This window comes from Ursus maritimus, unplaced genomic scaffold, assembly GCF_017311325.1.
Source record: "Ursus maritimus isolate PB19 unplaced genomic scaffold, ASM1731132v1 scaffold_5, whole genome shotgun sequence".
NCBI classification, from domain to species: domain Eukaryota; kingdom Metazoa; phylum Chordata; class Mammalia; order Carnivora; family Ursidae; genus Ursus; species Ursus maritimus.
The window spans coordinates 58,250,487-58,266,840 of NW_024426663.1; the positions used below are offsets into that span (position 1 = coordinate 58,250,487).

General features: G+C 38.4%; 1 protein-coding gene across 1 annotated transcript; it reads right to left on the bottom strand.

Moving 5' to 3' along the window:
- Window positions 1–319: 319 nt before the first annotated feature.
- Window positions 320–10,593, bottom strand: CUNH5orf24 (chromosome unknown C5orf24 homolog). Its single transcript, XM_008691595.2, has 2 exons — window positions 10,263–10,593; window positions 320–4,821 (listed from the first exon to the last, which is right to left on the bottom strand). The coding sequence occupies exon 2, from the start codon at window positions 4,816–4,818 to the stop codon at window positions 4,252–4,254; it is 567 nt and encodes a 188-aa protein (XP_008689817.1). The 5' UTR covers window positions 4,819–4,821; window positions 10,263–10,593; the 3' UTR covers window positions 320–4,251.
- Between the last annotated feature and the right edge of the window lie 5,761 nt (window positions 10,594–16,354).

Genomic DNA, 16,354 nt, shown 5'->3' on the forward strand with positions numbered 1-16,354 from the left:
CTGCCCAGGAGCCCCAATACCTGAATATTCTAAACTAAAAAGATCAACCACACTTAAATTTAAATATAAGCCTTTGGCAGAACTAGCAGCCTGCTGCATCTTAATAATGGGAAGAAAAAGGAAACAACATGAGATCTGTTTATAAGTTAGGATTTTAAATTCCAGATATATAAATATTACTATTTTGAGAAAAACAAAAGTACAGAGGGGCAGATTTCAGAAAGCACAGCCAAGCACAGCTAGTCATGATAAAGGTTTACTACTTACCATTCCTCTACTTCACAAATACTGTGCTAAGAAAATAAAGCAGTAAACATAGTTGGTTTTAAAGTAATGACTTTATTAATAAATATACATCCATATGATGATGTAGATACAAATCATGAACACTACTCCATTCCCATACACATAATTGCACACGAGTAGCTCAAGTTCATGGACATAAAAACATACACAGTATCTATTCGGACTTTTTACAGCAGAGGACAGCGTGCTTATATCAATTAATTGGTAATTATTTTCTCTGTAATTATCTGTGGAAAAAGGAAACTGTGAAACTTAAAACATCAAAGTGGTCTGATTATTACAAATCACACACTTGAATTACTATAGCATTAAATTCTCCAAAAATTAAATACATCGTATGTGAGAGTACAGATTTACCTACTTTGGAGGAGGGAGAGAAGAGCAAAGGAAAGATTTAGATACATCCTAGAGTTTAATAGCATATAGTTAAGCCATAATAAAAACAAAAATATAATAGCATCTAAATATTTTATGTCCAAGGAAAAAAACGTTTTGAACTGTTGTGAATTTTTATATTATAAAGGGATCATAAAATTTTACTGCATATAGAGACAATGACCGACAGAGCAGCAGGTATTGCCAACATCCCCTGAATTATTTTTTAAAGCTTCTTAGAATATAAAGGAGAAGGTTCTTTTTTTCCTTTAGCTCATACACTGGGTTTTTCTTACACTGGCTGGATCACCTTTAACTTAATAAATGGATCCAGATAATTGTTTTTTCCTCCTTAACTCAAAGAAACTCTATTACATCATGAAAATATACATGTAAATTCACACAAACATCAGTTTGGAATGAAGATTACTTTTATTACTTTAACAGATGTTTTCTTTAAAAAGTAAATAAAAAATATAAAGAATATTTTAGTCTAATTGAACACTGATTTTAAAAATGTCCCCAAATATTAAAAATTAATCAGATGCTTATTTTCTTCCAATACATCGTGCCAGTATTTTTTTTAATATCCAGTGCAAAACTCCAAAGATAGTATCAAAATCATCCCATACTAAAGATTAGTTATGCAAGGTTATAGCTGTCAAAAAATGAAAATTTCATCTGTATTAGCTGCTTATTTGTTAATATGATAATAAATAAGGCAAGTTAAAATAGTTTTCAAAGAAAAAAAGTAAATCAAACTTACTTGAATAGCAGATCATTTTCTGACCAACAATTTTAATATAGAATAGTGAAACCTATTTTGTGAAGAACAGAATTATACAATATAAAATTAGCAATTTACCTTTCAAGGAACAATCACACAGTTGGAGGAAAAGGCCAGTTTTCCCCAACTGATTATATTAAAGTATAGGCAATTGTTCAACATGCTATTTCAGTGTTTATCATGACAAGAGACAGTGTTACAAAAGATGCACAATGTAGTCTTTATAGAGAAGTAAAAATATTTTATATTTTAAGACTTCATTCATGTTATCACTTAGATGTCTTTCTCTTCAGCATGGCACCAATAAACTGTTCACAAGGAGAAAAGGAAGTGGAATCAGGAGATGCTCACCACCAAACAGATCTAATACGCCAGCTAAATGCTTACATGAACAGAAAATTCAGCTCTAAACAATGTTAACCATTCACAACTGTAGCCATTTGCCCCCTTTATTTCCTGGGACATAGCTCCTGATATTAATAAACACTGTTATGAACAGAATTCCTTTAGCTGATTTCACCATTTCATTAACATGTATACAAAATTCATTATACAATAATACACCTGCTTTATTTTCTGACACACAGCACAGCACCACTGAGTAGATGTACTGGAGGATGGGGAAAGAGGCAGGGCAATGAATGAATGAAGCAAAGGCAAGACAGAAAGGGAAGGGTATGTACAACAAAATGAGGAATGAAAATAAACTGAAAGGGAATTGTCAAATGGACATAGTATAAAAGAACAGGCAACCAAATCCTTGACAGTGATATATATTATCCTACGGTAAGAACATTTAATTAGACAACTATTTTCGGGAACTCAAAAGAGGATTTCTAAGTTGCCAACTGCTGAACATGACCTTAAGAAACAGCTAAATGACAGACAACATATCAAAAGACAGATAAAACATATGAGTTAAGATGTAAGCATTTGTGTGTGTCAGAAGTTATACTGTTCTGAGTAAATTATTCAAAGTTTTATATTTTAAGCTTCTGTAAGGAGAAACTCTTATAGCAATTTAGCTGCCAGAATGTTACAATTGATTATATAATCATCCAATATTGTTCTCTATGGTTTGTGCAAAGCTAAAATTTTTGAGGTCACTGTCTTAGATGCCAGTGCACACACAGTCCCCACATACAATGCAACACCTCTTACTGTAAAGAGCAGCATAAGTCCAGCTCATTGCGTCAGGCATCACTGGAACACCTGAAGGCTTGCTGCTTTTTTCCCGATGAAAAGGTATGAAACATGACATCCATTTGCAATGAGAGTTTGCATTAACTGAGAGCAAGCCCAATTAACACAAAGTGCGCCCTTTTAAAATTTTAATTATTTAAAAGTTTTTGGGCCCCGCAAATCTACACTATAATCTCAAAGGCATTTAAAATTCCTCAATTTGAGTGGAATTTTTTTTCAAATCCGAAGTTTGTAATAGTTTATTTAGAACAAACTCAGAATAAATAAAATGTATTTAACAAAGACTATTACTTTCAGAAATGGGAGAAGAGTGATTTCTCTCTGTCCCTACCATACACATCTACCCAGTACTTTTTCTTTTCTATCTTGCTTCTAAAGCAAACATTGTTGGAAAAAATTTTCTTTTGGATGAGGTGGTCTCACTGGAGCCACAGTTACATTTTTAATTAAACTAATCAACATATTTTTACATGATTCATGCATAGATGGATTCCTACATATTTCTTAATATTTGGGTTCTGACAATCGCATTTTATTTATACCAGTTTTAGATTCTACCATTCAATTTGTGTCCTTTGGTAGATATAAAACCTGAAACCACAGTAAGTGCTAATGCAATGGGACAATTTCTTAGGAAAAAAACTAATAAAATTTTGAATAAATGAACAACATTAATAAATGTTTTAAGTATAATGCTTTAAAACTAAATATATGAAAGGCAAAATGTAGTGACTACAGCTACATGCAGACCCTAAGAATGTTTCTTTTTCTATTATATTAAGTATGCTATTCTCAGAATGCATATTTCACCAGAAATGTAATGTGTAGTTTTTAGTAAAAAGTTTAATTTTTCTGTAAATATGAATTGTTTGTAGTGTTTGGTATATATGCTCTTAGGCAATTAAAAAATACACAACGTATCATTGTTGAAAGGCAAACACTAAAGAATTCTTTCAGGAATAATGGTTAAATCAATTAATACCATGTAAATCAATAAAATAAAATAAATAAGCTTCTGCTGCTTAAACCTAGAACATTAAAAGATTTTTAACATCTGAAGTCTATGTAAATGCCAAAGCATACAAATATGTGTCTTGTCTCATGACAATTAATGTTACAAAAACTCACAGCCATTACCTCAAGTAATCCTGAATCATTAGTTTGCTTTATTCCATCAGCTAAAAATACCTTGGATATTATTATCTTTACTATATTGTAGGCTTACTTCACAAACTAATAGGTATAATGGTTTCAGTTGTTTAGCACATAAAGCATCTATTAAGAATGGCCCAAAAGGAGTAATGAAATATGAGACACAACCAGAACTCTAAAGGAAAAACAAAAATGACTTAGTTAGGTATTACACTTGAACCTATATACAAATACAATGCCACTGCTCATGCCCTGAGTGCATCTGTCAGCATATGGCAGTTTCTGAGCAAAAGCAGGAAAACAAATCAAACAGGAAAACAAATTTGGAAAGCCCAGGCCATAAAATCGTGTATGTCAAAATAAAACCAAGAAGCTTTGGGATTATTCACAATATACCTTCTAAACCTGGCCCTCCCTTCCTGCCTCATTCACTCATTGGGTGGCTTGACTTCGCTGCTGGTTTCCTCTACCCCATGAACTGCTCTGCCATGCATCATAGGGTAAGGAAAAGCAGCGGTGCCACAGCCATAACCAAGATCGGCGAGACGGGATAGAGCTTTAATGCTACCTGGAGGTCTCCCTGGACTGACTTTGTATCCCGCAGCTTTAGTTGTACCCAAAGGTCTGCCTGGACTTGTCTTAAATCCAGCTGCTTTGGTGGTTCCCAGGGGTCGGCCCGTGCTGGTACGGTATCCTGCGGATTTGGTGGTTCCTGAAGGTCGGCCACGTTTACCGGATCGATTGAGATTTTTCTTTTTCTTTAGTTCATCTTTTATCTCTAGACTTCTGCTACTTGTAGTCTGCAAGTGTGTTTCATTTAATGGGTCTTGCCTCTGACAAGCCATTGGTTTGTGGCTGACTGTGTGGCTATATTTGCTCTGCTGGGAGGAATATATGTCAAACTGATCAGCAGCTCTCATGGCATCTTCATTGAGGCAGGAAGGCTTGCCAGGCCCACAGAAAGCCGGATTACTGCTGGCAACAGGATGCATCATTTTCTACCAAAAATAAAAGACAAATATGCATAAATACACATATACAAATATATACCTGTATGACAGTATTCAGTGGGAAAATAGCCTGTCTTCTGAAAACTATGCAGGCTACCTAAAATTAGGCTGACAGGCAGGACTCCAGACCACTTATAAACAAACAGACATCAGCAGATTCAAAGATACTTGTTTTTCCTCAACTTAATCAAGGGTATGGACATCAGTCATGCAAGATAACTATAATACTGCATTAGTAGCCATAATGTTCTCTGCTTAGGAACAGGAAAAGTGGATAAGTAGAGAATAAATCTGTTACATTTTATAGGTTCTTTTCTTCTAGATTATGAAACCCTAAAAGGATAACAACAAACACAAGGACTCTTACTAATATTATTCTTTTTTTTTTTCCATTTGCTTATTAAACATTCTTAGAATGTCTTCTTTTGGCCTTTTATTTCTCACATATACACTTCTGATCTGGCCACAGTTGCCACAAGGTGGACACTTCCTCCTTACTATAATTTATTATTGATATAGAATCCTCAGTGTAGGGGTGCCTGGGTGGCTCTGTCAGTTAAGCATCGGACTCTTAGTTTCAGCTCAGGTCATGATCTCATAGGTCGTGAGATAGAGCCCTGCTTCAGGAATTGTGCTCAGCAGGGAGTCTGGTTGAAGATTCTTTCCCTCTGCTCCTTCCCCCACTCGCGCATGCGCTCTCGCTCTCTCGCCTGTTAAAATAAACAGATCTTAAAAAAAAGGGGGGGGGGATCCTCAGTGTATGCTACACTTTACAAAACATGGAATGTGCCAAGCAAGGAACACAATTTCTCAAGGTACTGACTCCCTTTAAATTAACTAATCTATAAAAAACAACCAACCTCAAAAAACAAGGAACAAAAACTTTTAACCCAAATTATCCACACAGGAGGAAGTACTAATATAAAGGGTGAAAAAAGGTTTCCATTAGCTAAAATGAACCAACATTTACACAACTGAGAATTACACTACAAAAATATGGGTAACAATCATAATAAAATACTTCCTATTTTGAAGGTGTGATTATCAAGACAAAAAGGTGAATGCATAATTTCTTCCTGATTATAAATATATGTGGATCGTCTTCCCTTAAAAGACTCCTGTGACAATTAACAAAGTCCAGTCTCTGTTTTGTCTGTGAAGACATCCCATGATTTTTTCTTTAAAAAGTATGTATTACAACCTCTACCATAACAGGCCAGCCCTAAAAAGCTATATCATTTAGACACACAGAAAATGAGTTTATTTTTTTTAAAGATTTTATTTATTTGAGACAGAGAGCATGAGCTGGGGGAGAGGCAGAAGGAGAGGGAGAGGTAGACTCCCCACTGAGCAGGGAGCCCAATGAGGGGCTGATCCCAGGACCCCGGGATCATGACCCAAGCCAAAGGCAGACATTTAACTGACTGAGCCACCCAGGCGCCCCAGAAAATGAATGTAGTGAAACTAAAGCATTATATTCCAATAAGGTAAGAAAAATAAAGATATGGGTTCCAATTCAGATTTAGAAAAACAGGTACAGGTATAAAATCCAGCCCCTAAGCTGTTAATGTTTGCCTACATCATACATGTAAAATTGCACCAAAACCTCAGTTATAAAGGCAAAAGGAAATGGGAAACAAGTCACAGACTTGATTTCTGTTAAATTACTAAACATTTCCTAAAAATCAACAGATACAGAGCTATTTGCCAGCTGGCTTAAAGTCTTAACTATTAAGGAAGAATATCTACAATGACAAGCTACTTGTTTATGGCAGAAGCCTTACAGACTTGAGAACATAAAACAAGTTAAATGAGTTAACACAAATATTAAAAGGAGTAATTCTTTGCTCAATCCTCAAGGATATAATAAAAAAATAGGTTATGATTATCACTTCACCAGCTCAAATTCTAATTTCAGCTCAGAAATAAAGACAGATCAAGATGTGTTCCAAATGTAGTAATATTAGCTGAAAGTTAACAGTTTTTGAACATTTTCTATGTGCCAGGTAATAAGCTTGGCACTTTGCACACTATCTGATTTAATCCACAGGACGCTATGATGAACATACTACTATTGGCCCTATTTTACAGAAACAGAGGGATTTTTAGCAATTTGCCAAGGTCACACATTAGGAAATGGTAAAGCCAAATAGGAATTCAGGTCATCTGACATCAGAACCAACAATTTCAGCATAGTATACAACTACATCAGGGTTTCTCAATAATAGCACTGTCATTTCAATCAGATAGTTCTTGGGGAGGGGGGTCCTGTGTATTTTAAGATGCCTTAGGAGCATCCCTAGCCTCTACCCATTGGATGTCAGTAGCTACACTCTCTTCTTCTCCCTCCCAATTTGACAACCTAAAGTTTCTCCATACATCGCCAAATATTCCGGAGGGGGGGGAGCAAAACTCACCCCTCTACCACGAGAATGACTCAGCTATACCAAAATGAAAACATAAGACCCACTTTAAAATATTCCTGGTTTTTAGTCACCTCTTTCGCTCCTACCTCTCCAAATATTCACAAAATCTTCCTGTTGATAACATCTACAAAGTCAAACAGATTTGTTTTCCAAACTGAAGAAAAGCTAATGTTGGAATTTGTGAAGGGACTAACCACATTCCTTTCCCCTTCAAGTTATAAACTAATTGAGACATATAAACAGGAATTAAACAGGAATCAAAATACTAGTCTATTGCCAATAAAGCTGGACTAGAGACCACATGCAAAAACAGAGAAACACAGACCTCTGAGAAGATTTTAAGAGAAAAAGTGACTCTCTTTTCAATTTTATCATTCAGAAATCACCCTGCTGCAAGGAAAGCTCTAGTAAAAAGAGAAAGGTACAAGTTCCGTTCCACAACCAGCAATGACCATAAAGGAAGAAAATGTTTCTTCCTACTGTCTATTTCAATGCTTTACATTTCATGCCTTTTAAGTTCCTATCATTAATTTACCAAAAGCTTTCCTCTGGACCTTCCCTTAACTTTACTTCCCCTTAATTTATCAGAACATTCACCGTATATTGGCACTCAGGAAACAGAGGCAGCTTACATTCGTTATATTAGGCTTTTAAAGGCAAGATGCTGCCATGTATCTTCTACTCAGATACCAACAAACACTGAAAAAAAAAAAATACACTATTTAAAAAGTAGACCTGTAATTAAAAAAAAAAAAAAAAAGCACCCCTCACCAATTCCTTTAATCTTCTCCAGGAATTTAGGTATTTGGTTTGTATTATGTTAATTTACTTCTGATACGGCTCACATTTATTGAGAGCCAAGTCCATGCAAAACAGTATTCTAAGCACTAGGACACATAACAGGAGTAAACTTGTTTATTCCAATGGAAAAACAATGAGACAATGACCTAAAGAACACTTCTAAGAGCAAGTCTTCTATATGTTCTATGTTTTCCTTCCCTGCTACCATAAAAAAAAATCAGTATTCTGCTTACTCAATAACTGATTAAGAAACTGGAAAAGAGGGGCGCCTGGGTGGCTCTGTTGGTTAAGTGTCCCACTCTTGATTTTGCTAGGGTCATTATCTCAGGGTCGTGAGATAGAGCCCCCCGTGGGGCTTCAAGTTGGGTGTGGAGGCTGCTCAAGATTCTCTCTCCCTTTGCCCCTCCCCACTCTGCTCACACACAGCCTGAACTCTCTCTTAAAAAAAAAAAAAAAAAAAGTTGGAAAAGGAATTAATTTACTAGGATAGTTACTGATATAGTTAACTAAAAAGAAAACAGAGCTAAAACCCATCCTTTCTACTTCGGGATTTTAAGATGGGAATCAACAGCATTAGATCCTTTTGTGCATCATCATCGACACACACACACACAGAGGATATATATGTTTGTAAGCAGTATTTATATATACAAGCATTAATTAATCCTATACTTAATAATGTCTCCTACTTCAGGAGTATGCTTGGCGGCATACTGCTCTTTCTTCTAAGACTCTTCCCATAATATACTACAGAGTTCAATGAAAGTACGCAGGCCACATTTCTTAAGAGTCAGAATGAATACATTTCTATAAAGTTTGGACTGAAAGAAAGCCAAGAGTTACAGAACAGAATGTGTAGCCTACCAAAGGTTAATTACCTTTAAAAATGGTTCACTGAGTATAAGGGAGTCAACTAAGAGCTTCTATGCATTTTAACTATGACTAAATTAGAATTTTTTAAAGCACACACTGGGGCGCCTGAGAAGCTCAGTAGGTTGAGAAACTGGCTTTTGATTTCCGCTTGGGTCGTGGGATTGAGCCCCCGCATCCGGCTCCAAACTCAGCGGGTAGTCCGCTTGGGAGTCTCTCCCCCTCTGCCCCTCCCCCCTAAAACAAATAATTAAATTTTTAAGGAAAAAAAAAAAGCACACACTAAAACTTCTATCCTTGAAGCTGTTTTACTCTATTTAAACCCGAAAGTCCCTGGGTGAGCCGTTCTTCATGAAATATTTTTTTTTCCTTTTCTTGAATGTGGTACTCATTTTGCCAACATAAAGAACTGTAACTATTTTCAGTAACTTCACAAAGCATTCCTGAAGCTTTCTAAACATGGAGAAAATCTTCCTTTCAAGAAATCCAAGTTCTGCTCTCTTCCAAAGATCAAACACATAATTCTCAGAGATCCAGTTCGGGTCATTTGGGTTGTAACGATTATATAGAATCATATATGTTTTTATAATTCTAAATGAAAATCCATTTGTGACCCACATCACTCAGTCTATTCAGCAAAAGCCAAAACAAATGCCAAAAGCCATGCATCCTGTCCCACCACGGAAAGTTTTGATACCAGGACAGATCATAAATAACGGCCTTCTTTGTCTTCTTTCTACCCCTTAATTGTGCCCCACGGCGCAGTTTCCCCCGTCCCAGAATCCTTATTTGACTAGAGGCGTTTAGAAATGTAATACCTGTTGTAACCCAAAGCGATTATTAATGCATTAACAATAACAACTTTGTAGAAGATACACGCCCACACCGAAGAAAGAGTCGTGTACCCTGCAACAACCAAAATTCATAGCCCGCTATTCGTGCACTTGGGAGTTCTGCAAGCTGCAGAAGTCCACAGGCCACTCTATCTAGACGTCCATCTCCAAGTCGGCAGACTTTAATTTAACGGCGGACAGGGAGCACTGCTAATTTTGACCTCTCAAAGGAAAGAAAGGGTGACCCCTCTCCTCCCCCCCCGCCGCAGCAGGCATTTCCCCCCAATAATGGCTCCACGCCGAGGGACGAGCAGGCTACGTCCGGGGCCCCTCCTCTCGCTCGGGCTGGGCCAGAGCCCCTCCTCAGGCATGGGTCCGAGACCTCTTCGCACCGGCAAGGTGGGCCCCCGTTCTCGCCGCCTCCTCGCCTTCTCCACGAGCTCCCGCCGCCCCGACTCTGCTGGGAGCCAGACTGACAAACCCCCGCGCGCCCACCTACCTCAGCCGCTGGTAGCCCGGCCCCTCAGCGCGCCCAGGGGTTGCCCATCAGCTGGGAACCTCACGCCGGCGCCGCTCCCCTCCCAGCTCGTCCCCTCGGCACCGCGCGAAGAGCCCAAGTCAGAGGGGCAGGCAGCGAGGGCGGTGGCGGCGAAGTGGACGTTGACTCTTAGCTCTCGCCGCTGGAACCGCTCAGGGTCCTGCCCCAAACGCAAGAGGAAGAGGCCGCCACAGCCCAGTACTGCGAGGGGAGGCGTGCGCGAGCTCGCAAGGACCGCGCACGCACACGCACACGCACACGCACATCGCGAGACCCAATCTCCCGCCGACAACCAGCACGCAAGCCTGGGGAGGGTAGTCGCCGGAACCAGGCTGCGCTTGCGCTTCGTGGGGACGGGCAGGGGGCGGGGCTTAGGCCCGTGCCACTCAGGCTGTGGTGCAGACCGTAAACTGCAGATGGGCCGGAGACCCACCGGAAGGGGCGTGGCTTCTCCGCAGGAATGATTTTCACCCTGATTTTGTGATGTTGGAACTCTTACTTGACCCCATTTCTCAGACTACAGAACTAATGTGATGGGAGTCATGATCTGAATCCAGCTGTCTGGTTCCAGAAAGTGTGCCTTTAATCGCTGTTGGTAAAGATTAATGCCTAATTGTGTCAGATGTTTTCCAAAGCATGTTTAAAGGACTCAGCCTCTGCCCTTTACTGGTTATGAACAGGTAGATGAGACCTCCACCTGCGAACAAAATGGGGATTATTCTAATAATTTAAGGCGTTTGGACCGTCAAGCCTAGGATCATGTGATAATGAAAAGCCGCATTTTGTGGGACATGCTATAATTTTTAAAGTTTTTATACTCATGACCTCAGAATTGCCATATTCATTACACCGCCAGAAGAAAGGATGGGACTATAAGTAGTTTGCTTACAAAATCCCCCCCTCCCCTTTATGTAGTTATTGTGAAATTTCTAGCCTGTCAGTCACCCCATACAAGCCACTCACCAGAAGGGACTAGTTTCCCCAGTTCTTCCCGCTGTGAATTCGAATATGGCAGAAAGGATAGGATCCAGAATTAGGAAAGCTGCCAAGAAGACAATTTATTAGGTAGTGCTAAGAGGCTAGGGGCGGTGTTTCTCCTTGTTGCCTACGCAGTGAAGACTGCCTGAAGAGGTAATTCTTAGCACTGAGCTCTGCCTTGAGCACAGCACTTGTCCAGGCACTGCTGCCAGTAGGAAGACAGGAGCAACCGGAAAACCAAATACAGTACATAAAAGAAGCTAGCCCACTCATTTTCTGGCAGGCATAGTTCCCTAACAAGATTCTAAATATTCTGACTCATTATTTCTATAACATACTACAAAGCAGAACTGATTATAACAGTATTGTTCATAGATAAAGGGAAAATACCAATGTAGAAGACAGCTAAAATAGGTACACAGATTTAAGGATATATTAAGTACCCTTCCAAAAAATGTTAAAACAGGTTTTCTCTACTCAAGTCCTCTTTTATATTCTTGAAGTGGAATTCAAAAATACACTGTAGCACTCCCATACCACTATTCCAGATCCGTAACTCTCTATTTTTGTCTGAAATGGTATTTGTACATAAAACCACTTAAGAAACAAACTTTTGCCCTAATAGAGTCCCATGATTTGCAGGCCCAATGGAGAGGTGGCCAGAATAACAGATGAAGTCACACTTGCCTGGGTTTGAACGCCTCTCTGCCATTTGTCTCCTATTGTACCTTGGGCAAGTCACTGTTCTTTCCGAAGCTTCCATATGTGTGAAATGAAGACAATGTCCTCCTTGCAGGGATAAGAAATTAAATGAGCTAATGGGTAAAGATAGAGGTGGATTTAAATCTAAGTCTATCACTTATTAGCTATATGACTATGGACAAGCAACTAGTCAATTCAACATATTTTAGTGAATGCAAAGTCCTGGGGATACAGCACTGACTTTAACATTGACCTCAGGGACTTTACATCCTGGTGAGGTAGACGAAAACTCAAGTCGATAATCAGAATACAGTGTTAATGCAGTAATCTGTTGTGTCCTGAGATCATCTCAGGTTGGCCTTAATGAGGTGCTATAGTACACACAGATAAAACGTACAACTAGTCCTGAACGTAGAGGCTTTTTCAAGAGCAGAGCCATTTATCATCACTTCATGTGCAACAAGAGCACACTTTTAAATGTCACACTCTGACTTACAACCACTTCTTCTTCAAAAGTGTATACCCTTGAAATACAATTTGGACTCAATCCAACATTCTTCATTCCTTCGCCAACAGCTTCAGCCTGGCTCCAGACCGGCCAGATCAGATAGAAAGACGATGAGCTAGTAAGATTTTTGAATGATAAATGGTGATTGTACACATGCAAAAGGAAGGCCATAAAAGGAGTATTTGTCTAGAGCCAGGAGCTGGCTGCCTCTAGAGACCTTTGAACTGTGGCAACAAGTGTTCCTAAATACTTTCACTTGAACTGAAAGATACACAGAAAAAATGAATCTCACTTTCTAGATTTTAGTTTATCAGTAGCCATGGACTGTCCTCACTAGATATACAGCTTATAGCAATATTGAAAATAACAGCAATATGGAAAGAGAGCATGAGAAAACCCACACCCATTGTAATGATAACAGTACTGATACTTATTGGATGGTTACCTTATGCCAGGCACTATCTTTACATGCTTTAAATGTTCTATATCACCTCATCCTCACAACAACCCAAAGATAGGTATTAATACATCCATTTACATATAAAAAAGCAAACATTTTAAAGCATTTAAACAACCTAAGGTTGTTCCATTACCCCCCAATATAGTAAGTTTATTTATAATTATGTGCATGAACTGTTTTACCAATATTGCAACCACTATATTTAAATACAACATATCATGAAACAACGTATTATAAAAGCTACTAAAAAAAAAAAATTTAAAGGATGGGGGCGCCTGGGTGGCTCAGTCGGATGGGCATCTGGCTCTTGATCTCAGGGTCCTGGGATTGGCTCTGTGCTCAGCAGGGAGTCTGCTTGAGGATTCTCCCCTCTCTTGGCCCCTCCCCCAGCTCACACATACATGCACTCTCTCTCTAAAATAATTAAAAAAAAAAAAAAGGATGAGATTGAAAAAGTAACAGAAACAGCTCTAGTATTTTCTTCCTGCTTTCCATATGGCTTACTATACATGTGCCCCACTCTGGAGAACACTAACGTTAGATCACAGGCAGTCAAAATCCAAGAACAAAAGAAAGTGAACATTATCGATAGTTTTTGAATGTGTATCACAGAATCATTACCACCTGATACTTAAATAGTACCACTAGACCCCTAAAAATTTAGACGAACTTGCGTTCTCTTTGGAATTCCCAGGCATTCACTTCCCTGCTCTCCATCAAGCTTTCCAAATCCGTAATTTGGGCCCTGGGCTGCCTTGGGAGATAAAAAGGACTCTTTTTGCGAAAGTCAACAATACAGTTCTGGGGGTTTAAGCTTTCAGAAGACTTCCATAGGCAAAAGTAGAGAGAGAAAATAATGCCTTCAAGGATCCCTGAACTGCAGGACCAGGCACCTGAGAGCCTACTAGGAATTCAGAAATAAAGGCTACAGACACGTTAAATCCAAGGCTGCTAAGAAGTGCCTGGAGTTGGTAAGCTGCTAGAAATCCATCTACTACCAAGTGCCAAGTTTAAATGATATGCTTCTTCTGTGGCCCATTTTTCACACTGAATCCTCACATATTCTTTATTCCATAATAGGTAAAACTGTGAAAAGGGTCTAATATTCAAAACATGAACTATCATGTATTTCCATATATTAAAAATGGTTAGGAATTTTTTCATTCTGAAACTTTAGCTTTTACAGTAATCCTAATAATATCTGAAAGGGTAACTCTGAGCTCCAGATTTCCAAAGGGTCGTTAAAACTTTATTTTTTTATTTCACACTTTTTTTTCCTCCCCAAGATTAATGCAAAGTTAGAATTTCTTTTGAAAGGGTAGAGCTCCAAAATCATGAACTTCTATAAGCTGAAGCCATATTTGGAAGAGAATAAGGTCAAGAAAAATAATCAAAAGTAAATTCCTCAGGGCGCCTGGCTGGCTCAGTCAGTGGAGCATACAACTCTTGATCTCAGGGTTGTGAATTTGAGCCCCACACTGGGTGGAGAGATTATTTAAAAATAAAATCTTAAAAAACAAAAAAAAAGTAAATTCCTTCCCAGTCATGTGATTTGATAGTATGCACTTACAAATACACAAATACCAGCTAAGCCAGAAGGCATTAGGAAGGTGAGATCACTGATATTGTGGGGGATTTTACAAAGAAAATGTTTACAATTTTTCTTCACATTTCTACTTTGGATTCCTGACTGAAGAAAATTTTAAGTTGCTACAGGAGGGGGGGGGGGAAGACCTTCAAATACCTGCAATTGAAAACAGCAGGGGATCTTTAGAGAGGGAAATGTAGCCATCTTCAGCTCTGAAGAACTTGGCTAACGTTAAGCAGTAAGATGTTGATTATATTGCCAAGCCAAAGAGCCCACTCAAGTGAGATTTTATTAAGGTTTTCTGATGATTATATCACCTAAAGTGAACAAAAAGATAAGACATCCCCTCTACCCCTCCACACATATTCATTCACTATTTGTCTTTATATTTACACACCCACCTTAACTTCAGCTTTTCACGCCAGAAGCATGTACCAAATTGTGAAGAAGTAGTAGCTCAAATCTAAGAGGAAGCGTCTGATCTCAAGGATCACTCTGGGATAGCTACTTAGAACTCTTGCTAAGAGCTTAGCATCCATCACCAATAAAACACCAAAACAGAACATTTTACTAAACAAAGTGTAGCTTTTTACCCTAGAATTCAACTACCATTTTCCTCCTAGCTCCCATCTTAAGCACTATGTTATCTGTCACTTAAGGACCTTAGCTGATAGTTTTATAAAGGAAAGGAAGGCTCCATAGGGAAAAGAGCTCACACATAGCTAAGTTATAACGCTGGAGGTTTTGCTTTCTAGCTTGTGACCCTTACAGTGCTGATATGCTATTTAGAAACAGATCCCACAGCTGGCTTTACAGGATTTATAAATCCCAGGTACTCAAGAACTAGTTCTGCTCAAACAAACAACTTCACATGTCAGGGCTGCCTGCCCCAGAGGAAGGACTGCAGTCTTACGTGCACTGTGACTCCCAGCTGACCACCATCTGTACACCAACGAGGCTGATAAGACACGAAACATATCAAATAATAAAGTGTCTACAATGACTTGGAAAGAACTTAGCCATCATTGTTAAATTCTATACTTCCATTTTGTAAAACGAGTGCACTGTGGCAAAATGCCAACTAGCACATGAATTATTATTTCACTTATCACCTGTCTTATGCCAAATACAAACACAATCTAAGACTAAGACGCTTCTTCAGGAAGATATTTTTGGATAGAACTGTATATTCTGGGTAGTGGGGTTGCTGGAATTTTTAATAAAGATACAGAGAGTATAATACTTCTCTCGCATGCCTACCAAGGTAAACAAAATTAGAGCAACAGCATAAAACATTTCAGCAGAGATAATTTTAGGAAAGTGTAGGCTGAATTAACTTTATTTTATAAGGAATTTAGAAAACATGAGCAAATACTGATATTGCATTAAAAAACAATTTAGTCTGTACATCATTCCGATTTTAAAAATCAAAGAGTCAGTGTGACACTAAAAAATGTTGTAACAGAGAAACGTGTTTCACTTTAGGACAAAATACTATCAGTGGTTTGTTACAACTAGATATACAAACATAAAGGTAGTAATGCTAAAATGATGTAAAACTCTGAATCTCAAAGTGATCCAGGAGACTGAAGGAAGCACCAATTGTCACCAATGTGAGACTGCCACATATTCTATCAAAAGAAACAAACTATCACTAGGTAATAAAAATAAGCAAATAAATAAAAGGAAAGGAAAAGAAGCCCAAGATGCCTGCATTTTAGAGTAAATGGTTTATTTGGTTCTCTTGTTACATGTGTCTTGTCTGTTTTCTTCTTCTAAGAAAAGAAAGTAGATATGGAAGGGATCGAAGAATATTT